This window comes from Cucurbita moschata, unplaced genomic scaffold (assembly GCF_002738365.1).
Source record: "Cucurbita moschata cultivar Rifu unplaced genomic scaffold, Cmos_1.0 Cmo_Scf00035, whole genome shotgun sequence".
Lineage (NCBI taxonomy): Eukaryota > Viridiplantae > Streptophyta > Magnoliopsida > Cucurbitales > Cucurbitaceae > Cucurbita > Cucurbita moschata.
Window position 1 is genome coordinate 1771268 of NW_019268551.1, and position 24914 is coordinate 1796181.

The following is a 24914-nucleotide window of genomic DNA, read 5'->3' on the forward strand; positions in this document are numbered from 1 at the left end:
ATATATATATATATATATATATATATATATATATATATATATATATATATATATATATATATAAACTTTTGTCACTATAATTTATAATATATTTATTAAAGTTTTTATTTTTTATTTTTGGTTAGAAACGACATTTGATTTAAAAGAAAAAAAAAGAAACTATTATTAGGATTTAATGAGTTCTCTTTTTTGTAAATAGATTAATAAACTAATTAAGAATTAAATATGTTTATAAACTGAATTGTTAAATTTTAAAATGTAGAGATTAAATTGTTATTATAAATAAAATTTAAAATTCAAAATCTAAAAAATGTTATTTTGAGAAATTGAATTTATAAAACATTTTATTTTCTCGGAATAAAATAAAGCAAGCACGATTGTTTCTGTATTGTGTTTCGTTATACAGGATTTGATTTTACGCTAGGGCTTACCTTTTCCACCTCTGAATCTGCTGCAGACGGAGCCGTGATCGTCACAGGTGTGCATTCGTTTTTATTACCTTCCTTTTATCTGATAATCAATCGGCGTTTCATTTCCCATTTTCTAGAATTGATTCCTGGATCTTCCTTCTGTTGGGTGCCCTAGCGTTTATGCCATTGGTATGGGTTCCATTTTTGAAGATTTTGTGTATCCGATGTCTTCTGTGCTTTATCAATTGCATTTGAATACCGTCCTTTTCCATTTAGCGATAGTTGCTGGAGGGTTTCTGGGTTTGGCAGTGGTATATGTTTAGGCGAATCTGAGTTTACTGCGGTGGGTTTTGAAAATGGGACGATTTAGATAGCTGCTTTTGTTTTCCCTCTATTGTAGGTTATGGTGGACCAGTGGATGTGGATGTGGTCTGTAATTTATGATATATTTAGATGTTCGTTGATTTTGGATGTTGGTTCCATTTGTGTTGGTTTGTAATCAAATTTCGTTTCACTTGGTATCTCCTTTTGCTTGACAAGTCTGTTAGTGTGTATTTGTGTAAACCATCTTGTGGTCAGTAAGGGCAGGGAATGAATTCAATCAATAGTGGCTATCTACTAAGATTTAATATCCTACTAGCTTCTTTGGCATCCAAATGTTATAGATCCAGAAACAAAATAACTTCATAACTGTGAGATCCCGCTTCGGTTGGAGAGGAGAGAACGAAGCATTCCTTATAAGGCGTGGAAACCTCTCCTTAACCAACCTGTTTTAAAACTGTGAGACTGACGACGATACATAACAGGTCAAAGTGGACAATATTTGCTAGCAGTGGGCTTGAGGTGTTACAAATGGTATCAGAGCTAAACATTAGAGGATGTGCCAACGAGAGCGCTGGCCTCCAAGAGGGGTGGATTGTGAGATCCTATATCGGTTGGAGAGGGGAACAAAGCATTCCTTATAAGGGTGTGGAAACCTCTCACTAACAGACGCATTTTTAAAACTATGAGGCTGACGGCGATAGGTAACGGGCCAAATCGGACAATATCTTTTAGCGGTGGGCTTGAGCTGTTACAATAACCCCAAGACAGTTTTATTTCACTCATTCATGCTATTTTCTGTCGATGAAGAATTGAGGTTACTCTTCGATTCACGTGATTCAAACTGGGAAACAACGTGACTGTCCATTTGTATATTAGATTTGGGAATCAATGTGAGAAGAAAAGTGTCCCCTGGCTAGTTAGTCCTTGAGGTGTCTACTGTACAATATTGATTTTCAGCTACTTGGCAACTACCCAATTTGAATTGGTTTTCATAGGTCCTCTAGTTCTCCGGAAACTGCATTAATTGGTCATTCTAATCCTCTATTTGGTATTTGTGCTAACGTTTAGACTGAAAAAGCCCCTTCAGAGTTGTCTTTCTTTACCCTTCTGACTGCGGCTAACTATTTCTGAGATCTGCTTAAAGAGTTTTTTCTACTCTTCTAGAGGCTTTGTTAGTTTATCAACTTTGACGTAAGTCTTCTGCATATTCTGGTTTTAATCTCTCTCTCTCTCTCTCTCTCTCTCTCTCTCTGTTTTTTTAGGCTTTGGTTGAACTCTAAGATTTTGCAATGGTACACTTAATCATTTTCGTAGTTCATTAATAATTTTTTTGATGATGCAAAATTTGGATGGAGCATATTATCCTTTGACCTTTCTTTGCCCTTGTAGTAGAGGTTTTATTATTGTGTTTGTGATTGATAAACAATGAATATAGTTGTAAAACTTTTAAAAGATATTAGTGTTTAATTTTAAATTAAGAAAGATGGGTGAAGATGCAACACGAACACAGTGACATGTTATTTTCTTAGCAATTAGGAGTTGGGACACAAAATTTGTTTGGTGAAAGTTTACAATGGTCTCGTGTCTATTGTGTTTGACAAATGCTCTGAACATATTCAGTTATGTAAAGACAAGTGCCCGCCACATGCCTAAAGTGCCTAATGAACATTTGAGAGTTCTCTAATTCTTTACAAACATTTCTACTTTTAAGAGTGTTAAGAGTGTTTGATGAATGTCAAACGCGGATACATTATACACTTTAGTTTGAAGGAGCACCATAATTGTTTATTTGCCTATGTTCTTGTATGTTAATGAATATATTGTTGGATTAAACCCTTTCAAGGGATGCGGTTGTAGGACTTGTTTTGCAAATTTTTGACTTCCTTAGAGAGAGAGGATATAGATCATTTATGTGCTTTTATTTGATTTCGAGATTGGTCACTGCAGGGACAATCGGCTTGAAATTACTACGTCCCCAATCCATTAATTGTGATAACATGTTATATTGCATCGCGGATAATTGGATATTCTCTGAAGTCTGGACTCCTTTTCTACTACTAGTGTAATCTTATTCGGTGATTTGGAAGGATGCTTATCTCAAGGTTTTTTTTTTTAATGTGCTGGCCATTTATTTTCATGCCCCCTTGGGTTTATATCGTGGATACTTTTTGTGAGATCCCACATCAATTCAATAGAGGAATGAGTGCCAGCAAAGACGCTGGGTCCTGAAGGAGGGTGAATGGTGAGATCCCTCATTGGTTGGAGAGGAGAACGAAACATGCTTTATCAGGGTGTGGAAACCTCTCCCTAGTAGACACGTTTTAAAACTTCGAGGGAAAACTCGGGAAGGAAAGTCCAAAGAGGACAATATCTGCTAGCGGTGGGCTTGGGCCGTTACACTTTCGGCGGGTCTTTTGTTGTGCCTTCTACAGTTTATGAAATTCTACTAATGTTTTTGTGGGCTACCCTTGTCATGGTTCCAAGAAGATGTTGTGGCTTGCGTTTTCCAGGGTGTTCTTTAGACTCTTTTGGAGTGTGCGGAATGGTTGAATTTTTAGGGACACCTCTTGCTCCTTTGATTGTTTCTTGGATTTGGTTATTCTTATTGCTCTTTTTTGGTGTAAATATAACACTCTTTTAGCAATTGTAGTCTTTCATCATTAAGTAATAACTAGATAACTTTGTAATTTCATGGATGAAATTTTTTCTCTTCTAAAAATCATGATTCCTGTCCTGCTTTTCAGGTAGTCTGCCTAGGAGCATAATGGGTGATTTTTCCATTCAGATTAGTTCAAACCTTGTTAATATGTTAATTGATGATACCGAAAAACCGAAAAGAAAACCGAGAAGAAACAGAACCAAGGAACCCCAAGTAAAGGTTGATCAGAAACATGTATCTGATGATTCTGGGATGCTCAAGGGAAGCACAAGTGATGGATGGCCTCACCAAGCTCCTCCACTCTTTCTTCCCATAATTCCGCCCGTGCATTCTGCCAATCCAGAGCTAGACGCAATCCGATCCATCCTGCAAGAGAGCGAAAGGGTCGTCGAGAAGTTGCAGAAGCAGGAGGACAACATGGTGCAGGAAGTTACTCAAAGGGCAAAGGAACTCCATGACAAGGAGTTCAAGCTCCCTTACCAAAAGCCCATGCCATGCGTGGCTGAGAGTGAAGCTTGCTTTCAATGCTACAAAGATCATCCCAATGACTCTTTGAAATGTGCTCATCTCGTAAAAAGTTTCGAAAACTGTAACCGTCAAGCTCGGCAGAAATTGAGCTCGAGCTCGGTCGAGAAGTAGGATTGCCATCTGCAATGAATCTTCTCTTGTACTGAGAATATTGTGATTCAAGTTCTCACTGAGAAAAGGAAAGAAAAAAACTGATTTAGCCAACAGAAATAACCCAAGACATGACTGTTGGGGGTTCCTTTGATTCAATTTTGTGTGTTGTTTCTTGAATCGTATTGGCCAGCCTTTCTTTTAGGCTCTATGGGTGTACTTATATGTCATTCACTACCGTTCAAATCGGTTCGACTAGATGAGTGAACTCTTCCTCGTATCCTTCATAAAGATGGTTCATGGGGTTTCTTTTGCTTTTGGCATAGTGCCCCTAACGAGAGGCTTGCCAACGTGCGTCTATTATTGAAATCACCCGACTAGAGAGTATCCCATCTTCTGAAAAATCGTGTGATATGGCTTGAACTTGTTGTGTGCGGATTGAATTAGAGCTCATATCTACTTTGAACAAATATTATGTATGTGTAACAGATTTCGCAACGAGCTTAGTTGACTCAATTATTGATAATATAGACTTTCAATTTTGTCCAACGGACTCTTAATATGCATAAATTTAATATCTAAACTTTCGTGTTTATGTTCAATAGGTTCTTAAATTATCATAGTGTTTCGTAACTTTCGTGTTTAGAAATATTAATTTAATTTTGTTACAATTTGAAGAATAAATAGATATAACCTTCATAATTTTAAGTACAGAATATTAATTTAATAATAGAAATTAAATAAAAATAATAATTAAATATCATTTCAACTTTTTAAATAGAAAAAGGAAATTTTCACACCAAAATGACACATGAAAACCACGTGCACATCACGTGATGGAGAAAAATGCAGGCGAATTCCGCGTTACATCCTCCTTCGACAAACCAAGTAGTCAACTAATTTATCGCCGTTGTATTTCAATTACTCGGCAACCTTTCCCTTTCCTCCAATCCGCCGTCCTTTTTCTTCCCGGAGTCCTGCCGGCCGGAATCTCATCACTCCAGTTTCAGACTTCCGATGGTACTAAGATTCGGTCTCAGATCTTCTCCTTACTAATTCCGTCTCCTCAGGTACTGTCACTATCTCTCTGATGAATTCTTCAACGCATTACTCCTTCAGCAACTTAATTCCTTTTCAAATTCGTTTCTCGGTAGTCACTGGAAGCTTAATTTTCATGAAATTCCATTTCAGCGAAGCTAATTTCTGGAACAATTCATTTTCTTAGCAGTTTCTAAATACGGTAGTTGTTAGCATGAGTTAATAAATTATCGCTTACTTGTATGTTCTTAATTCTATGAGCTTACTATGAACATATGAGTTGCAGTTGAAGTGATTTTTAGATTCTGAATCACTCAGAAAATGGCAAAGGGAACAGAGCATTCGCTGAAGTAATTTGGATTTTGGGTGATTACACAAACTGGATGCATTTTATTCGAATAGAATTAGTAACTTCAGAAGTTCTTATTGTAAGAACATAGTAGTTTGTGGTATTTCAATGTATGAATGGATTGGGATGCTTTGGATTTGGAACATTTTGATTCATATTAGAACTGAAGTGTATGAATTAAAATGTTCCAAATCATTGTGTTTTTAGTGCCAAATAGTTGATCCACCTTAGAAGTTTGTAGTAAGTAAAGATGCTTTTATCTGTTAATCATAGCAGTTTGGATTTGTTTTAGACTCCTTGGGCTGCTGTAAGGGCATGTCATTGTTGAAATCTAATTGCTGGATGTTCTACGTTGTAAAGTAATGTGGTTGCTCAACACGAACTGAAGTGCTTGAGTGTTCTCGGTCAGGTTTGTGACTTGGGGAGGAGAACGAAGCATTCTTTATAATGGTGTGGAAACCTCTCCCTAGCATACGTATTTTAAAAACCTTGAGGGGAAGCTTGAAAGGGAAAGGCCAAAGAGGACGGTGGGCTTGGGCCATTACAAATGACATAAGAGACAGACACGGGGCGATGTGCCAACGAGGAGGCTAAGCTCCAAAGAGAAGTGGACATGAGGCAGTGTGCTAGCAAGTATACTGGCCCCCGAAGGGGGGAGGGGGTCCCACATCGATTCGAGAAGGGAGTGAGTGCCAGCGAGGATGCTAGGCCCTGAAAGTGGGTGGATTTTGAGATCCCACATCGGTTGGGGAGGAGAACGAAGCATTCTTTAGAAGGGTATAGAAAACTCTCTCTAGTAGACACGTTTTAAAACCTTGAGGGAAAGTCCAAACAGGACAATATGCTGACGGTAGGTTTGGGCTGTTACACAAGACTTTTAGAACTCGAGGATAGAGTTGTCCAACCTATAGAACAAAACCAAGTAAGCTCATAGCTTGAACAACAAAATAATAACAATAAGAGTCATTTGGATTCCTTCAGACAAAATGGGACTATGGAAATCATTGGATGTAGTATGATGCCTACTTTAGAAAACTTGAAAAAAAAGTAAGTAGTAGGAAAGAACTGGAAAAACTCTTCTTAAAAGATAAGAATATAATATTTAAAAGCGAGCAGAAAAAGAGCGTTGAGTGAGAATAACATCTAAACGTGTCTGATTGAACGAGAATGAGGACCTTAAGACCTTCATATCGACTGGTCATGGAGTAGATCGAGATTAGATTCTTGCTGCTGTCTCCGTTAAGGCTGTTCACCATCTCTGAGCGGCCTGCAACAGGGAAATGTTCTAACTGTGGCACCTTGGTCGTCAGCTGATTCGAAGTCACGAGGTAGATCCGTAGATGGTCTCTGATCAAGTATATTCATCATAATAAATAATAGAGGTACCTCTGACTTCGACTCGGTCTCTGCAGTAGTCAAACAGTCCGTCTTCCGACCTCAAATGTCTAGAAGTTTAGTCCTCGTATTAGTTTTGACTTGATCTTCCTTGTATTTATTTTGATCAACTGATTATTCAAGTGGCTCTCTCTTTAGTCATTGCGATTTCCTTGTTTCTGTAAAGGCTAAAGGCTTTAGCTGTGAGATCCCGCCTTGGTTAGAGAGGGAATGAAACATTTCTTATAAAGGTGTTGAAACCTCTCCGTAATAGACGCGTTTTAAAATCATGAGGTTGACGCTGTTGGATGATGGAAGTCCCACATCGACTAATTTAGGGTGTGATCATGGGTTTATAAGTGAAGAATACTAACTCCATTGGCATGAGGCCTTTTGGGGAAGCCCAAAACAAAGCCATGAGAGCTTATGCTCAAAGTGGACAATATCATACCATTGTGGAGAGTCGTGTTTGTCTAACATGGTATTAGAGCCATGCCCTAAAACTTAGTCGTGCCAAGAGCCATGCCCTAAAACTTAGTCGTGCCAATAGATTAGTAAATCCTCAAATCCTCAAATATCGAACAAAGAACTCTTAAAGAAAAGGAGCTAAACCCCTCCTTGAAGGCAGTCAAAAATGACTAAGACTCCAAAGGAGTCGAGCCTCGATTAAGGGGAGGCGCACTTTGTTCGAGGGGAGGTGTTGGATGATGGAAGTCCCACATCGACTAATTTAGGGTGTGATCATGGGTTTATAAGTGAGGAATACTAACTCCATTGGCATGAGGCCTTTTGGGGAAGCCCAAAGCAAAGCCATGAGAGCTTATGCTCAAAGTGGACAATATCATACCATTGTGGAGAGTCGTGTTCCTCTAACATGGTATCAGAGCCATGCCCTAAACTTAGTCATGCCAATAGATTGGTAAATCCTCAAATCCTCAAATATCGAACAAAGAACTCTTAAAGAAAAGGAGCTAAACCCCTCCTTGAAGGCAGTCAAAAATGACTAAGACTCCAAAGGAGTCGAGCCTCGATTAAGGGGAGGCGCACTTTGTTCGAGGGGAGGTGTTGGATGATGGAAGTCCCACATCGACTAATTTAGGGTGTGATCATGGGTTTATAAGTGAGGAATACTAACTCCATTGGTATGAGGCCTTTTGGGGAAGCCCAAAGCAAAGCCATGAGAGCTTATGCTCAAAGTGGACAATATCATACCATTGTGGAGAGTCGTGTTCGTCTAACATGGTATCAGAGCCATGCCCTAAACTTAGTCGTGCCAATAGATTGGTAAATCCTCAAATCCTCAAATATCGAACAAAGAACTCTTAAAGAAAAGGAGCTAAACCCCTCCTTGAAGGCAGTCAAAAATGACTAAGACTCCAAAGGAGTCGAGCCTCGATTAAGGGGAGGCGCACTTTGTTCGAGGGGAGGTGTTGGATGATGGAAGTCCCACATCGACTAATTTAGGGTGTGATCATGGGTTTATAAGTGAGGAATACTAACTCCATTGGCATGAGGCCTTTTGGGGAAGCCCAAAGCAAAGCCATGAGAGCTTATGCTCAAAGTGGACAATATCATACCATTGTGGAGAGTCGTGTTCGTTTAACAGACGCCAATAAGTAACGGGCCAAAGCGGACAATATCTACTAACTGTGGGTTTGAGTTGTTACAAATGGTATTAGAGGCAGACACCCGACGTTGTACCAGCGAGGACGCTGGGCCCCTAAGGGGGGTGGATTGTGAGATCCCACATCGTTGGAGAGGAGAACAAAACATTATTTAGAAGGGCGTGGAAACCCTCTCTCTCTCTCAATCAATCAATGAAATCTTATATGTTATTTCCCTTCATTCTACTTTATTATACCTCTGACCTTCCACTGTAATTGTTGTATTCTAGGGGCACAAAATATTGTATACCTTCTGCTATGTTCAAGGCACCCTACTAAACCATAGCTTATCAGATTCCGATACTCGTATAGAAAATGGTTCGAGGGAGGGACGCTTGCTGGGAACATTGTGTCCTTGTTGATGCGACGAGACAGAAGGTTCGATGCAATTATTGTCAGCGGGAATTCAGTGGAGGCGTATACAGGATGAAGTTTCATTTAGCTCAAATTAAAAACAAAGATATAGTTCCATGTGCCGAAGTCCCGATCGACGTTCGAGACCATATTCAAGGTATATTAAGCACTCCTAAAAAACAAAGGGCACCCAAGAAACCAAAGGTCGATATGGAAACTGCAACAAATGGACAGCAACATAGCTCCTCAGCTAGCGGAGGCATCCATCATGGATCGAGTGGACAAAACGAAAGCAACTGCCCATCGACATTTCCGTCCTCTTCACCGAGCGCACAACCACCGATCGATGATGCTCAAAAGCAGAAGAAGGATGAAACTGATAAAAAAGTTGCTGTCTTTTTCTTCCATAACTCTATTCCTTTCAGTGCTGCCAAGTCCTTGTATTATCAGGAAATGGTGAATGCTATAGCAGAATATGGAGTAGGATACCGAGCACCGAGTTACGAGAAACTAAAATCGACTCTTTTGGTTAAGGTGAAAGGTGATATACAGAATTCTTACAAAAAGTATCGAGACGAATGGAAAGAAACAGGCTGCACGATCCTATGTAATAGCTGGTCCGATGGACGGACCAAATCGTTTCTAATCATTTCCATTACGTGTTCAAAAGGAACACTGTTTCTGAAGTCGGTCAATATATCAGGTCGTGAAGATGATGCAACTTACCTGTCCGACTTGCTCGAGACGATCGTCCTCGAGGTTGGTGTGGAGAATGTTGTCCAAGTTATTACAGATGCTACAGCCAGCTATGTCTATGCTGGTAGGCTTCTGATGACCAAATACACTTCCTTATTTTGGTCTCCATGTGTTTCTTACTGTGTTAATCAGATGTTGGAGGACCTTAGTAAAATCGAGTGGGTCGGTACGGTATTGGATGAGGCAAAGATCATCGCCCGCTACGTTTATAGTCATGCGTGGATTTTAAACACGATGCGAAAATTCACGAGCGGGAAGGAACTGATCAGGCCAAGAATTACTAGATTTGTGACTAATTTTCTGTCCTTGAGATCCATTGTGTTTCTTGAGGACGGTCTCAAACACATGTTTGCTCATTCGGAGTGGCAGTCCTCGATTTATAGCAGGCGCCCCGACGCACAGGCGATTCTTTCCTTTCTGTATTTGGATCGATTTTGGAAGGACGCTCGTGAAGCTGTCAACATTTCTGAGCCACTTATTAGAATTCTCAGGCTTGTTGATGGAGACATGCCTGCCATGGGCTATATATATGAAGGAATCGAGAGGGCGAAGGTCGAAGTCAAAGCGTATTACAATGGCATTGAGGATAAATATATGCCTATTTGGGACACGATCGACCGGAGATGGAACTTGCAGCTTCACACGACGTTACACACAGCAGCAGCGTTCCTTAACCCGTCGATCTTTTATAATCCGAACTTTAAGATTGATCTGAGAATTAGAAACGGATTTCAGGAAGCTATGTTGAAGATGGCGACGACGGATAAAGATAAAATGGAGATCACTAGAGAACATCCTGCATATGTAAATGCTCAAGGTGCTCTTGGTACCGACTTCGCTATCTTGGGGAGAACTATAAATACCCCAGGTATGAACCGTCTTATGCATGTGAGTTATAAGTTTTATTGTTACCGTCCAAGCCCACCGTTAACATATATTGTCCTTTTTGAGCTTTCCCTTCGGACTTCCACTCAAGGTTTTAAAACGCGTCTACTAGGGATAGGTTTCCACACCTTTATAAACAATGCTTTATTCCTCTTTCCAACCGACGTGGGATCTCACATTCCATCCCCCTTCAAGGCCTAATGTTCTCACTGACACTCATTCCCCTCTCCAATCAATGTGGGATCTCACAATCTACGCCCCTTCGAGGACCAGCGTCCTTGCTGGTACGCTGCTCGGTGTAATTGTGTGATCCCACATTGATTGGAGAGGGGAACGAGTGTCAGCAAGGACGCTAGGCCCCAGAGGGGGGTGGATTGTGAGATCCCACATTGGTTGGAGAGCGGAACGAAGCATTCTTTATAAGTTTGTAGAAACCTCTCCCTCATATACGCGTTTTAAAACCTTGAGGGAAAGCCCAATGAGGATAATATTTACCAGCGGTGGGCTTGAGCTGTTACATAAACCCTCCAACTAGATCAAGCTGGCTCAACGGTTCCATTGGCCTATCGTATTTTTGTTTACTTTTCAGATGCTTATTTCATTTTCCATGTTGCATCCATAGGGGATTGGTGGTCAGGGTACGGTTACGAAATCCCGACGCTCCAGAGAGCGGCGATACGAATACTAAGCCAACCCTGTAGTTCTTATGGGTGCAGCAGATGGAACTGGAGCACGTTCGAAACCTTACATTCGAAGAAGCGTAGTACAACCGAACAGGAAAAGCTGAACGATTTAGTGTTTGTACAGTGCAATCTCTGGTTGCAACATATTCGTTGGACTCGGGATGGTAAATATAAACCCGTCGTATTTGATGATATTGATGTGAGTTTAGAATGGCCGACCGAGCTAGAATCATCGGCTCATGTTTTAGATGATTCGTGGTTGGATAATCTGCCTCTTGAATGTGGAGGCAGCCCTTAATATCTTCAAGGCAATCAGAAACAGATACATCAATATTCCCTTGATTGCATATCATCTCCAAATATTGCACTCAGGTGTTCATACAAATCAAAGAGAAGCTGCTCTGTAAATTAGAGGGCACAACTACCTTGATCACATTATATATATATATATATATAGCCAATCAGAAATCAGAAATATCACCGGATCGTCCGCCCTTCGGGGATGTCCTCCACGTCGAGGAACATGTACTAGGGTGTATGTGCGACTCGTTCTAACCATGGACTGGGACAAAAGATAGTACAAATTTTTCCCGTATCAGTGATAAATACCAGTGAATAGGATAGATTGAATGGAAGAACGTCATTCACAGCCTAAAAATAAATAAAAAAGATTTATCGTATCGTTTTATTGTGTATCAAATTTATGAGTTCTATTGGTGCAAATCCAATCATCGGAAAGAATTTCTCATTTTATATATATATATATATATATATATATATATATATATATATATATATATATATATATATGTGTCATGTTAATTTAAAAATAAAAACGTGTCCAATCAAGACACGAAACAAAAAATTTGACGGTAACGATTAACTATAGAGGAAAAAAACAAGATTAATGGTAAGATTCCACATCGGTTGGAGAGAAGAATAAAACATTCTTTATAATGGTGTGGAAACCTCTTTAGACGCGTTTTAAAAATCTTAAGGGAAACCCGAAAGAGAAAGTTCAAAAAGGACAATATCTAGTACTAGTGGACTTGAGATGTCATATATGGTCAGAACCAGACATCGGGCAATATGTCAGCGAGGAGGTTGAGCGGGTGGACACGAAACAGTGTGACAACAAAGACGTTGGACCTCGAAAGGGAGATGGATTGGGAGACCCCACATTGATTGGAGAAGGGAACGAGTGTCAGCGAGGACATTGGACTCCGAAAGGAGGGGGAGGTGGACTATGAGATCCCATATTGGTTGGAGAGGGAAACGAAATATTGTTTATAAGGGTGTGGAAACCTATCCCTAGCAGACGAGTTTTAATAACTCTCGAATAGAAAAGGCCAAAGAGGACAATATTGGAATGTTACATTAACCCAAACGACATTAATTAAAATGTCGAGCTTAAAAACTCAGGGACGAACAACAAGAAGTATATTTTTCTCTTCGATGATTTATTTATTCCCGAGTACGCTTTGATTTTTTAAATTATAAAGGAAAAAAGGACCAAAAAAAAAAAAAAAAGTTTTATCATATGTGTGTTATTTACTTAAATACCATTCCCCATCCTTGAAATTTGGCTTTCATGATGGAAGCAATTTGGGTGGGTGGTTGTTTTGTTTGGCTCTTTATGCAATAATAATTTATACCCAACCACCATAACCCTAACTTAAATTAGGAACCAAGACAACCTCCACATTTTCATGCCCTTTGCCTTCTCTCCAAACTCTCTTTAATTATTTCCATTTTTCACCCTCGAACGAGCCGAGATTGAACCTCCGACTTCCAAAAAACCATTGCATGACTTTTAAATATTTAAACATTTAAAAAGTGTGAGATCCCACGTCGGTTAGAGAGAAGAACAAAATTTTTCTTATAAAAGTGTGAAAACATCTCCCTGATAGACGCATTTTAAAATCGTGAGGTTGATGATGATATATAATGGGTCAAAACGAACAATATTTATTAGCAGTGAGCTTGCATATCGAGTTTACTCAAAATTACTTTCTAAGAGTTAAAGGGGTAATTTCCAAAAGAAATTAAGAGAATATTTTAAAAACTCGACACCAAAACAAAATAACGTTTTATAAAGGTAAGATCTCAAGTAATTAAATTATATGGATAAGGAAGGGGAAGGGTTCATCCTTATCCAAATGAAATATGTTCTATCATTACCTAATTAGGAAAATACGTTTTTTTTAAGTAATTTAATTATTAATTAGTTATTTGTAATTATTTTTACTAAATTTAACTTAAAATCATATCAAAATAGAAAAAAATTACCATCTTCAAGTTTTTAAATTTTGGGTGTGATCGAGAACTAAAAAGATAGGTTTCGCTAAAATTATTGTTTTAGAAGAATCTAACTAAAACATCAAAAAAAAAAAAAATCGAGTAATTATTTCTAAAAGTAAAGAAAATAAAGGAAGACGAACCGTTCAAATATATTCATCTAGTTCACCTCCAGAATAGATTAAAAAGAGGTCACGTTTTGAACTAAAATTTGGAATCTATACTAAGTACCTAAGAGTTTAGGTATTCTTTCCAATCCTATGACATCCGCGTACGCAATATAATATTCTAAGCCACTTTTGAGATGGAACGTTGTCAACATATGTCCTTTAAACATATTATATCTTCACCCAAATACTTTATAGAAAAATGTGTTCTATAATTATTTCAATTAGATAGACTTAATATAAAGTTATCGTAAATAGGTTACAAAAGAAATAAGAACCTTACTGATTCTTTAACGTTGATTTTTATATGCTTGTATATGTTTGTAACTTCTTTAGCTTGAATTTGATATTATTTCAATTAAAATATTTCACAATGAATCACTCCGTCTAAATACCTTTTTAATGAACTAACCCAATCCATTGATAAAAAGTTTGAAATTAATATAACCTAATAAAAAAAATAGAGATGTGACTTAACTTTGTAATAACCCAAACCCGCCGCTAACAAATATTGTCTTCTTTGAACTTTTCTTTTGGACTTCCTTTAAGGATGTTTGCTACGGAGAGATTTTCACACCCTTGTAAATAATGTTTCGTTACGGAGAGATTTCACACCCTTGTAAAAAATGTTTAGATGGGATATCACGACCTTCTACTTTTGAACTTTGCAAGGGGTAAATGAACCTTCAAATTTTCAATTTTATTAATTTAAACTTTAAATTAATAAATGTTGCAATTTTTCAAATGTTAAGCTTTTATTACAAGAATACTAATAAAAATGATTTCAATGTGTCCAAATTACGAAAGATTAGAGATTGTGTAATATCGAAAACCCACCGCTAGTAGATATTGTCCACTTTGACCCGTTACGTATCGCCGTTAGTCTTATGGTTTTAAAACGCGTATGCTAGGGAGAGGTTTCCAACTCTTATAAAGAATGTTTCGTTCCCCTCTTCAACCGCGTGAGATCTCACAATCCACTCCTTTTAGGGCCCAACATCCTTGTTGGCCTTCGTTCTCTTCTCTAATCGATGGGAGATTTCACATTTCACTCCTATTGGGAGCGCAACATCCTTACTAACACACCACCCAATGTGAAGAAAAATAAAAAAAAAATGTACGGGTAAGGATCAGTTATCAAACCCAAGCCTAACATGACCGTGTCTAAGATGTAAGGAAGTTGTGAAGGGTAAAAGTTGAGCCATTTTGAAACCCAATGAAAAGCGAGTTACCAAGTGGATGAAAGGTGGAAAGAATGAGCAAAGGATTTGGAATCTCTAAGAAAAATCCACGCCATTGAATTGAAACAGTCAAGCAAGCAAGCCTCCACAGTTTCAATCGTCACTATTCCAAGCCCCTTTCCTTCTCATTCACTCCCCCTTCACCTTTTTTTTTTTTTTCATTTCCCTTCCCCTTTCCCTTTCCCTTTCCCTTTCCCCCACCAACACCCAAAATCCAATCTTCCTCTTCCAGCAGAACAAAGCCAATCGTTAATGGCGATGGAAACCCACCCTTCAATCTGAATTCCCAGAAACCCCTTTCATTTTCTCATACTTTCTACTCCACAATTTTCGAACCCCAACTCCTAATCTTGAGGCACTTTCATTTTGGCCAATGTCACAGCAGAAGACAATTTCCCACATCGATAACTTACCATCAACGCCGGGGAAGTTCAAGCCGGAGAAATCTCCGCCGTATATTCACCGGTTGAGAGTCCATTCCGCCATTTCCAGGTTGACTCTATGGTCCTCCTTGTTCTTGATTTTCATCATCTGTTTCTTCTTCTTCTCCCCTCCTTCATCCTCCGCATCGCCTCGCCGAGCCCTGGGCGGAGACTCGTGGGGTGGTCATAATTGGGAGAAAAAGGTCAGCCGCTCTGCTCAAACGCGCTCCGGCCTCACCGTCCTCGTCACCGGCGCTGCGGGTTTTGTCGGAACCCATGTCTCAATCGCCCTGAAACGACGAGGCGATGGGGTTCTTGGACTCGATAACTTCAATGACTACTACGATCCACAGCTCAAAAGAGCTCGGCGGAAGCTTCTCGATCGCGCTGGTGTGTTCGTCGTAGAAGGAGACATTAACGATTCTGAACTGCTTCGTAAGCTCTTCGATGTTGTGGCTTTCACCCATGTTATGCACCTTGCGGCTCAGGCTGGAGTCAGGTACGCAATGCAGAACCCGGGTTCTTATGTGCACAGCAATATTGCTGGGTTTGTGAGCCTTTTGGAAGCCTGTAAGTCGGCAAATCCACAGCCCGCCATTGTTTGGGCATCTTCAAGCTCAGTCTATGGATTGAATTCCAAGATACCCTTTTCAGAGAAGGATCGAACTGATCAACCAGCAAGTCTTTATGCTGCAACAAAGAAAGCTGGAGAGGAGATAGCTCATACTTACAATCATATTTACGGGCTTTCAATCACTGGTTTGAGATTCTTTACTGTATATGGACCTTGGGGTCGACCTGACATGGCGTATTTCTTCTTCACTAAGGATATTCTCAAGCGGAGGGCGATAACAATCTATGAAGCTCCCGATCATGGTACAGTTGCTAGAGATTTTACCTACATTGATGACATAGTAAAGGGGTGTTTGGGGGCTCTGGACACCGCTAAGAAGAGTACAGGGAGTGGTGGGAAGAAGAAGAGGGCTGCACAGCTGAGGATTTTCAATCTGGGAAACACATCACCAGTACCAGTGAGTGAGCTTGTTAGCATACTGGAGAAGCTGTTGAAAGTTAAGGCAAAGAAGAAAGTTCTGCCAATGCCCAGAAATGGAGATGTTAAGTTCACTCATGCCAACATAAGTTTGGCTCATAAGGAGTTTGGTTACAGGCCAACTACCAATCTCGATACAGGACTGAAGAAGTTTGTGAGTTGGTACCAAGATTACTATTCTGGGTCCAAGAAGAGAGTTGCCAGGGCTTTCTCCAACATTTAGATTCTTCACAATTAATGTTGTTTTGTGTCCACTGATCATCAATCTTTGATAATTTGCTGAATTTTTCAGTCATATTGTGCTTACAAAGAAGCAGCACCTCCTGCATTAGTTTTGCTTTTTGCTCTTCATTGCCATTTTCTGTCAGCAAAAGACTAGAAGCCCTCTTTTCATAGCTATATCCCAAATGTTGCTTCATTTGTTCTGTTCGTTTTTCTGTATTTCCCCTATGGACTGCATTCTGTTGAGGCTTTACATTTCATGACTGAGAGAAATGAAACATGCTGGTTGGTTGGTGGACTTCACTTATCATCTTGAATAAGATAGCAATTTACGAAATGGCTTCCCGTTCTTTGAATATTGAACTGACCCCTTACTGATGTTTACGACAATACATACACATATTAAAGCTCTAGCAAGATTCTGGATAGCCATTCAGTTCTATACTCAAGTTGTCTGTAGGAGGGTGTATTTGTTTCTGCATAACCCTGCTTCTAAACTCTCATAACAATCTTGAAAATTTCAGGAAACAAATTCAGTCATTGCATTGCATAAGCATATGATTCGCTCTGTGCTTCAAATAAACGTGCATGCTCCAACCAAGATTTTGGAATGCTCTCTACCAGTATCTTCTTTTGATTGAAGAATCCTTAATCTGCATGGTCTAAGATTTCAATTTCTTTTTTCAAACCAGCAGATTCGTGTTGATTTGTTGTTTTCTGGCTAAACTTTATGTATAGACCAAAAATGGGTTTGGATGATATCTAATAATGGTTCTCAAAGCAATCCAAGTGTTCTAGGTTCTTGGAATCTTTAAAATTACGTTTGACTATCGGAGGAGAACAAAGTAATCTTTATAACGGTGTGAAAACCTCTCTCTAGTAGAGAAGTTTTAAAAACCTTGAGAGAAAGCCTGAAAAAGAAAGCTCTTCAAAGAGGACAATATTTGCTAGCGGTGGGTTCAGGCTGTTACAAAGCCAGACACCGGACAATGTGCTAGCAAGGAGGTTGAGCCCCAAAGGGAGTGGACACAAGAGGGTGTGTCAACAAGGACGTTGGGGCTCGAAGGAGGTAGACAGGGGGTCCCACATCGATTGGAGAAAGGAACGAGTGTCAACAAGGACGTTGGGGCTCGAAGGAGGTAGACAGGGGGTCCCACATCGATTGGAGAAAGGAACGAGTGCCAACAAGGACACTTGACCTCGAAAGGGGGTGGACTGTGAAATCCCACATCGGTTAAGGAGGAGAATGAAATAATTTTTATAAGGGTGTATAAACCTCTCCCTAACAGATGTGTTTTAAAAACCTTAAAGAAAAGCTTAGAAGAGAAATCCGAGAAAGGACAACAGCCACAGCAACCAGATATGGGCTTGGATTGTTATACTTCTAAACTCCTATCTCAAACTCAGTCAAAATTTTAGGGCAATGTGCAACATTAAGTTCTAGGTAGTGTTCAAGTAAAGATGAAGCAACAATACATGCTAGTGTCAAGTCATTTACATGATCGTGACGACACAGCTTCAGTTTCAGCATCAGAGCTGAGATCCCACCAAGCACCACTGTCACCATTTGTCATATTCTCATCAACCGAACCTTGGTCAACATCTTCATCCTCGCCCATATCATCATCCAAACCAAACACTTCCTTCTCCAATTGAGGATTGTATGTCCATTCCAATCTCTTCAAAACGTCCCGATCCTTCCATTTTCCCACAACAGACACAGCCTCCTTCTTAGCCTTCCCCATTAAAATCTCCTTCCAAGAAAACCCAGTATCAGCATTTCTCTTCAATGGCCCATCATTAAGATCCCCAACAACAACTGTTCTAAGACATCTCAACTTGGCCTCCTTCAAAACATTCACAAAATCAGAATCATTTGATACAAGAACCAAACACTCTGCTCTTCTCCTATCCATGACCTCAACCATGTCGTTTCTCAATTCTACATCGGCAGCTTCAGGCTTATCCGACACAGTCTTCACAAAAAACCCTGCCCTCTTCAACTCATCTGCTAGACCATATCCCTCTTTCGGAGTCAAAACATCCCTAGCACCATTCTTATACTTCTGTATTTTCATCGAATACTTAGCGAGCAACTTCACTCTTCTACTACCCTTGGCAGATTCGATCTGATTCAACCTCTTCGTATGCTCACTCTCATGAATTTGCTTAAAATGATTCACTAACTTCTCATTCGTATAGAAATTTCTCCCACAAACACGACACAGATACGGCTCAATCGATTTAATCACACCTTTCCTCTCCAATTGATTAAGCATCTTCCTCTCTCTCCTTTTCTCTCTAACAACTTGCGGCACATAGCTGAACGCATGCCGATTCGCATAAGCCACCATGTACCGAATGGCGCCAAAGGAAGCCGCTGCAGCCTTGAGCTTAACAGCAGCTTCGTAAGGCGGTAACGATTTCGGTGGTTTATTGTCCAAATCCCAGAAAATCGCAACGGCAGAGCAGGAAGAATCCGGAGAAGTGGATTTCAGATTCGTTCCGGAATGAAAACGTCTATTTAATTCAGTTTCCTTACGGAATTGGAACGATAAATTCCGAAATCTAATGAACGCTATCATGGCGAGAAACTCTTTTCACATGTACTGAGGATGAGATACAAATGGACGAACGGAGGAGAAATGTAAAGAAGAGATGGAACTAACCTCAAGTACACAAGAGTGAGTAGCAGAAGAATTGCCTGGTCGGTGCTTGACGGCGGGAATCTCGGAAGGTGAGGCGGGGGAGGGCCTTGTATGGCGGAAGCAATTCAGAAGAAGCCCAATTCAGAAGAAGTCCAATTAAGGAAAAAATGCAAAAAAAAAAAAAAAAAAGTGTATATATATATATATATATAATTAATTAATTAATTTTAACCGCAATATTCCAATTTTACCAAATTATACCTCAAATTTAAATTAGTATTAAAATCTTAACCCTAAATTATATAATATTTAGCAATTTTGAAATTTTTTTTTAATTAACATTTGAACAAAGTTATACAACAATAAATGTTAGATTATTTTGAAGTCTAATTGAATGAAATTCAAAGTTTGAGTTCAAATTTATGATTAGGTTTAATTTATTTATTTCGTTGTTATTATTATATTAGTCAATATCAAATTGGGCTTATTAACACGACCATTGTATAAAATATAAAGACATGGAAGTTAATTCGAGTATGACTTAAAATGTGAAATAACCATTGTCATCTAAAAATTTGATGTTTTTAATTTTTACCCTACAATAGTAGAACGAACTCAATAAGAAAAAATGTTTCGTAACAATTGAAGTCCACTACTAGCCATCAGCCTCACGATTCATGATTTGGCCTATGACATATCATCATCAACCTCATGATTTTAAAATGCATCACCTAAGGAAAAATTTTCACACCCATGGGACATACAATCCAATAAAATACACTTTTAGTTTGAAATTAATGTCTAAAGTTTAGTCAGGAAAAGTTCGAATCAAACAAAATAGAATTTATTTATAGAAGATTATGATGTCATTTTTTCACTCAACTATAGGGCATACTATTTCAAACGTTTTATTTCCGACGTCATAAACAAAACCTTAAACAATCAGCTCTTAGAGCGAGCATTAAATTCACACTCTATTCCAAAATAATCGATCTCCAAAAGGTCCTTATAAGTAACTAAAATAGTGTACTTTTTCACTTAAAAGCACTTTAAACACCTAGAAAATCAATCCAAACAGGGACTTATGGTCTAACCAATCTAATCTTAAGACCACAACTGCCTTCTCATGTTCACCCCTCGCCCTCTGGAGAAGAGTCTGGGGACTCGAAAGTCTCAACACACCTCAGGAACAATCTTATTAAGAACAGAACAGAACAGAACCTCCTCTGTGACAACCTCAAAGCACACTCCTAACCATGAGGTAAACCAAGGCGCGCTCTGCTTAGAACTGTACCTCCCACACGAGCGCCACAAGGCGAGGTGTGAATGTAGTTTAACACTCATAATCCAACCAATCACAAATAAAAACCGACCCGACGTCCAGGTTAATCTGGTATATCATGGATTGGGTTAGTTATGAATCATCTTTATTAATTATAGGATCAGAACTTTTAAGACATAGACACCATAAACAATCCCAATAAGCTTTAAATTCTCAGTAGGCCAAGTAGCATACTTATACAGGGGAACCCATGGCAGAAAATGCTTCAGAGCCCACATTTCCACTCTTAAATTCAGAAGAATATCGACTACAATTATCATAAGAAAAACTATCATGTCCAATTAGACAAGAAACTACAAAATCACTATGAGAATAGCTCAAATTGATCCTTATGTTTCTGTGATACCTTGGAACAATTACCACATAATGGGAAATACCTTACATCGAATAGAGTGAATGAAAGGATCTTAGTCGCCCATGAGTGCAGCAGTGGACAAAATCAGGCAACAAGTGTGCTAGCAGTAGTTGACTCGCTGAAACAATAAGAAAAAGAAAAACAATCAATCAATCAACCAATCACCAGGGAGGAAAGATGATAGTCGTAGGTAGCTGAGTATATATGAACTAAACTTCAAATAACCCATGTAGAGAGAAGTCTTATTTTCTTCCACATTCAACTACTAATTGGAAGTGGATAATGTTAGAAACCACAAGGTGATGTGATATTTGTCCACTTTGAGCATATGCTCTAGTGACTTTGCTTTTGGTTTCTTCAAAAAGACCTTGTACCAGTGGAGATGTAGCTTTTCGTTTCCCCAAAAGGCCTCCTACTAATAGAGATGTATTCTTTACTTATAAACTCATAATCAACCCCTTAATTAGCCTTTGTGGGACTCATCTCCCAACCATCCTCAACCGATCATTGATCTAAGCAATTGCAATACAATACTTTGCATGAAGAGAGGAAATTTAAATCCACCCTAATAATGAGTAACAACAGAGCTTAACACAATAATCATCCTTTAAGTTATAATACAGATAACAAAATAGACTACAGTGAATCAGATCAGTGACCACTTACTATTTCCAGACAGGTGGGAGCTTCTTGGTCTTCTTGTAATAGCGAGCTAGCCGGTGAATCCTGCTCTCCACAAGAATCAACCTGAACTTTGAGTCCTTATCCTTCCTGTTCCTTTCCAAATGCTTTCTAATCGAGACGGCCTTCTTAATCAAATGGTAAAGATCCTCAGGAATCTCCGGAGCAAGCCCTTTTGAAAGTAATAGGGTACAAAAGTTCATATAACATCAAATTTTTGAATTGAGAGAAAAGTGGAACAAATACCATGAGCTTTAAGAATCCGCAAGATCTTGTTTCCAGTAACGCTCTTGACCTGAGCAATACCATGAGAGTCACGAAGAATTACACCGATCTGAGACGGCGTCAAACCCTTCTTCGCGAATTTGCAGATGTTTTCTTCAACCTAATGAACACAGACAACACACATTCTAGAACTGCCCGTTCCGATCAAAGTCAATCGAAGCTCAAACATTTTAGGTAAATGGACTTACATCTTGAGTAGAAATCTTGAGCCAACTCGGTGGAGTCCTCTTGTACGGCAATGCTGAAGCTGAAATACCTTTTCTGCAATCGAAAATGAGAGGAAGGATTGAATTACTGAATCGGAGGGATTAGAAGATGAGAAAGAGAGAAGAAGATGAACTCACCCTCTGCTGTGCATACGACCCATTGTAGAAGACGACTATGGAGGGGCTTCGAAAGCTCTCTCTGCTTCAGAAACTGGCAATGGCCTCAACTGCCAATCGATAAACCCTAGTTTTTATGTTGAACTTCCAAATTTTATATTTTATCTAAAAAAAAATAACTTTAAAATTTTAAAATTTTAAGATTTGAATATTTGACCTCTTAGATAAATAATGTGTCTTTGATCGACTTAAAGTCAACAAAAAAACCTCATTGTTTAGAACACCAATATTTTCCAAATTGAAAAGCACGACTACTAAATAAGTATCAAATCGCGAGATTTTCAATAAGGTGTCAGGGATCTCGTGATGGAAACCGCCCACGCTCCCTCTTCATAAGCCCTCGTCGTTCACTCCCTCACACATACATGTTGAGGAAGAGAGAACCCCACAGACTCGAGAACGTGCAGAATGCATTTACAAAATTCATCGTTGCGTCCCAATTCTTGAGTCGGTTATTGTGCAGTGAGTAGAAGCGTTTGACATTAGGTGGCAAGACTAATCGCAGTTGCTCTTTCCTCTGTTCTTGAGTAGTCAGGTTAGGGAAAAAAAATTTTAAGGAAGAGGAATGAGGACATCTCACGGTTTTTCGTGTTTATACAGGTAGGACAATCGTCACGAGTGGTGGAGGAAGGCGATCGAACCCAAACGACATCCAGATTCATGTGGTTGTCGCCAAAAAAACGAATCTATAAAAGAGAGAACATGGGTTAAACTAAGCCCAAAATCTCTCAACGTGCTAACCGAACTTAATTTTAGGTAATGTTGCAAAAATCCAACTCAATCTTTACGGTCCGAGTTAAGTTATTGGGATTATCTAAGATACATTATCGAGTCATTTAAACACACGAAGCTCCATCTTTGGATATATATTCTCTAATAATTTAAATAATTAAATAAAAGTGACCTTTCATGATTGCAATTCCGAATGGAATTTATTTATTTATTATTATTATTTTGGGTTTAATTTCCATTTTGCCGTTCCCTTAAAAAATCCAAAGATTAAAAATAAAAAAAAATAAAAAAAAAAACGTTACCTTCCCACACTCAGGCGAGCGTCGAAGGGAGAGGAAGAAAGGAAATCAGAGCTCTGTGAAGATTCAAACCTAAATCGAAACCAGAGATGGGCAAAGATCTGAGCGATGAACAGAAATCCTCCATGAAGGAGGCCTTTACCCTCTTCGATTCCGACGGCGATGGCCGGATCGCCCCATCGGAGCTCGGGATTCTAATGCGTTCCCTCGGCGGCAACCCCACTCAAGCCCAACTCAAAGCCATTATCGCTGAGGAGAATCTCACTGCTCCTTTTGATTTCAATCGCTTTCTTGAGATCATGTCCAAGCACATGAAGCATGAGCCCTTCGATCGCCAGCTTCGAGACGCCTTTAAGGTTCTCGATAAAGAGAACACCGGTTACGTCCTCGTCTCGGAGCTCCGACACATTTTGACGAGTATTGGTGAGAAGCTTGAGCCGTCGGAGTTTGATGAGTGGATTCGAGAAGTTGAGGTCGGACCGGATGGTAAAATTCGGTATGAGGATTTCATTGCTCGAATGGTGGCCAAATGAGGAGGGAAGTAATGCAAATTTGGTTTTCTGTGCTTTACTGGAATGATTTCTGAAGTAATTTCTGGCGATCTTTGTTGTTTTTTATTCTTCTTTCCTTTTTCTTTCCAATTTCTGTTAATTGGTTTCAGTTTACAAGACTTGCTTGGATTTTGGTGGGATGGATGCGGGTGATGCTCGCATACTTTCCCAAGTAATGCTAATATTATTTTGAAAAATTTAGGATTATGATGGGTTATGTTTGGATTGATTCGAGGTGTATTGAAAACTGTGGTTTTCTGGGTAACATAGAATCTGGTGATTTGTATGTGTTTCTTAGCTTGAATTTCGAAAAATGATTAGCTTCTCCCACGATTTATTTAGTCTTGCAATGGTTGATGCTTCTGCATGGTCTTTAAGTTAGAGAGACTCAGATGGTGTCTTCATGTTCACCATGGCTTGTTGTTTAGTTTGTAAGATTTGAAAGATTAATTAAGCTTCTCCTGTTTCATTTGGTTTAGCATTTTCTTTCAATATTAGCCTCATGAGATAAGAGACCTGATATGTTTTAGGCATCTTAGTATTAATTATATTGCATGTGTTTAAGATGTTTGAATGATTCATTGCTACAATGCAAGAGTTTCTAATGCATTGAATTGAGTCAAAAAGATTGGTGTCAAAAGGTTGGTTCTAGACTCCATTTTAGTGGCCACAAAGTAGATCCTCTCAATTTGTTGTAGAAGGGATCTGTTGGGCGGGATGCACAGATGCTTTTAAAACTTACACAATTCTATATTTGAGATACTATACCTTCTGTCAGGTTCTGTGAAGATTAAAGTTTTTAGTTGTAAGGTTGTGGAGCTAAAAGGAAAACTGTTCCAAACCTAGTGTGTTCTCTTTTACCATATAGCGTTTTAACGTTCTTTTTCTTACGAGTTCTGTAGAAACTGTGAGATCCCAAATCAGTTGGAGAGATGAATGAGTGCTAGCAAGGATGTTGGGTTCTGAAGGGGGGTGGATTATGAGATCCCACATCGGTTGGAGAAGAGAACGAAACATTCTTTATAAGGGTGTGAAAACCTCTCCCTAGCATACGCGTTTTAAAACCGTGAGACTGAGGGCATAGGTAGCAGGCCAAAATGGACAATATCTGTTAGCGGTAGGC

The 24914-nt window shown here is 39.2% G+C and overlaps 6 protein-coding genes across 8 annotated transcripts; 4 read left to right on the forward strand and 2 right to left on the reverse strand.

The window, feature by feature from the left end:
• Nucleotides 1-302: 302 nt before the first annotated feature.
• On the forward strand, nt 303-4269 carry LOC111431139. Its single transcript, XM_023067678.1, has 3 exons — nt 303-330; nt 398-478; nt 3479-4269. Exon 3 carries the CDS (start codon nt 3499-3501, stop codon nt 4030-4032), a length of 534 nt encoding a protein of 177 aa, XP_022923446.1. The 5' UTR covers nt 303-330; nt 398-478; nt 3479-3498; the 3' UTR covers nt 4033-4269.
• A 616-nt stretch (nt 4270-4885) lies between these two features.
• LOC111431132 lies at nt 4886-11466 on the forward strand. Of its 2 annotated transcripts, none has more exons than XM_023067669.1 (3): nt 4886-5081; nt 8667-10414; nt 11054-11466. In XM_023067669.1, the coding sequence occupies exons 2-3, from the start codon at nt 8752-8754 to the stop codon at nt 11410-11412; spliced, it is 2022 nt and encodes a 673-aa protein (XP_022923437.1). In that variant the 5' UTR covers nt 4886-5081; nt 8667-8751; the 3' UTR covers nt 11413-11466. The 2 variants fall into 2 exon arrangements, with proteins under 2 accessions (XP_022923437.1, XP_022923438.1); XM_023067670.1 differs by lacking the exon at nt 4886-5081 and adding an exon at nt 6225-6726.
• Nucleotides 11467-14885: 3419 nt separating this feature from the next.
• On the forward strand, nt 14886-16852 carry LOC111431133 (UDP-glucuronate 4-epimerase 3-like). Its single transcript, XM_023067671.1, has one exon. It carries the CDS (start codon nt 15194-15196, stop codon nt 16514-16516), a length of 1323 nt encoding a protein of 440 aa, XP_022923439.1. The 5' UTR covers nt 14886-15193; the 3' UTR covers nt 16517-16852.
• Nucleotides 16853-17896: 1044 nt separating this feature from the next.
• LOC111431136 lies at nt 17897-19307 on the reverse strand. Its single transcript, XM_023067673.1, has one exon. The coding sequence runs from the start codon at nt 19098-19100 to the stop codon at nt 18006-18008; it is 1095 nt and encodes a 364-aa protein (XP_022923441.1). The 5' UTR covers nt 19101-19307; the 3' UTR covers nt 17897-18005.
• Nucleotides 19308-20627: 1320 nt separating this feature from the next.
• LOC111431137 (40S ribosomal protein S13-like) lies at nt 20628-22275 on the reverse strand. Its single transcript, XM_023067674.1, has 5 exons — nt 22171-22275; nt 22015-22087; nt 21788-21926; nt 21527-21713; nt 20628-20978 (listed from the first exon to the last, which is right to left on the reverse strand). The coding sequence occupies exons 1-5, from the start codon at nt 22191-22193 to the stop codon at nt 20945-20947; spliced, it is 456 nt and encodes a 151-aa protein (XP_022923442.1). The 5' UTR covers nt 22194-22275; the 3' UTR covers nt 20628-20944.
• A 629-nt stretch (nt 22276-22904) lies between these two features.
• Nucleotides 22905-24084, forward strand: LOC111431138 (probable calcium-binding protein CML13). Of its 2 annotated transcripts, none has more exons than XM_023067676.1 (2): nt 22905-22915; nt 23258-24084. In XM_023067676.1, exon 2 carries the CDS (start codon nt 23330-23332, stop codon nt 23771-23773), a length of 444 nt encoding a protein of 147 aa, XP_022923444.1. In that variant the 5' UTR covers nt 22905-22915; nt 23258-23329; the 3' UTR covers nt 23774-24084. The 2 variants fall into 2 exon arrangements, with proteins under 2 accessions (XP_022923444.1, XP_022923443.1); XM_023067675.1 differs by having other exon boundaries at nt 23271-24084.
• Nucleotides 24085-24914: the final 830 nt, after the last annotated feature.

What these genes read in the sequence shown, in the direction of transcription:
- LOC111431133 (XM_023067671.1), top strand. Translation starts at nt 15,194, where the DNA reads ATGTCACAGCAGAAGACAATTTCCCACATCGATAACTTACCATCAACG.
- LOC111431137 (XM_023067674.1), bottom strand. Translation starts at nt 22,193, where the DNA reads ATGGGTCGTATGCACAGCAGAGG. An exon ending in GGTCGTATGCACAGCAGAGG is followed by an intron (nt 22,088 to 22,170) that starts GTGAGTTCATCT and finishes TTTCGATTGCAG; the next exon opens with AAAAGGTATTTCAGCTTCAG. An exon ending in CTCCCACCTGTCTGGAAATA is followed by an intron (nt 20,979 to 21,526) that starts GTAAGTGGTCAC and finishes TTATTGTTTCAG; the next exon opens with CGAGTCAACTACTGCTAGCA.
- LOC111431138 (XM_023067676.1), top strand. Translation starts at nt 23,330, where the DNA reads ATGGGCAAAGATCTGAGCGATGAACAGAAATCCTCCATGAAGGAGGCC.
- LOC111431136 (XM_023067673.1), bottom strand. Translation starts at nt 19,100, where the DNA reads ATGATAGCGTTCATTAGATTTCGGAATTTATCGTTCCAATTCCGTAAG.
- LOC111431139 (XM_023067678.1), top strand. Translation starts at nt 3,499, where the DNA reads ATGGGTGATTTTTCCATTCAGATTAGTTCAAACCTTGTTAATATGTTA.
- LOC111431132 (XM_023067669.1), top strand. Translation starts at nt 8,752, where the DNA reads ATGGTTCGAGGGAGGGACGCTTGCTGGGAACATTGTGTCCTTGTTGAT. An exon ending in GAGAACTATAAATACCCCAG is followed by an intron (nt 10,415 to 11,053) that starts GTATGAACCGTC and finishes TTGCATCCATAG; the next exon opens with GGGATTGGTGGTCAGGGTAC.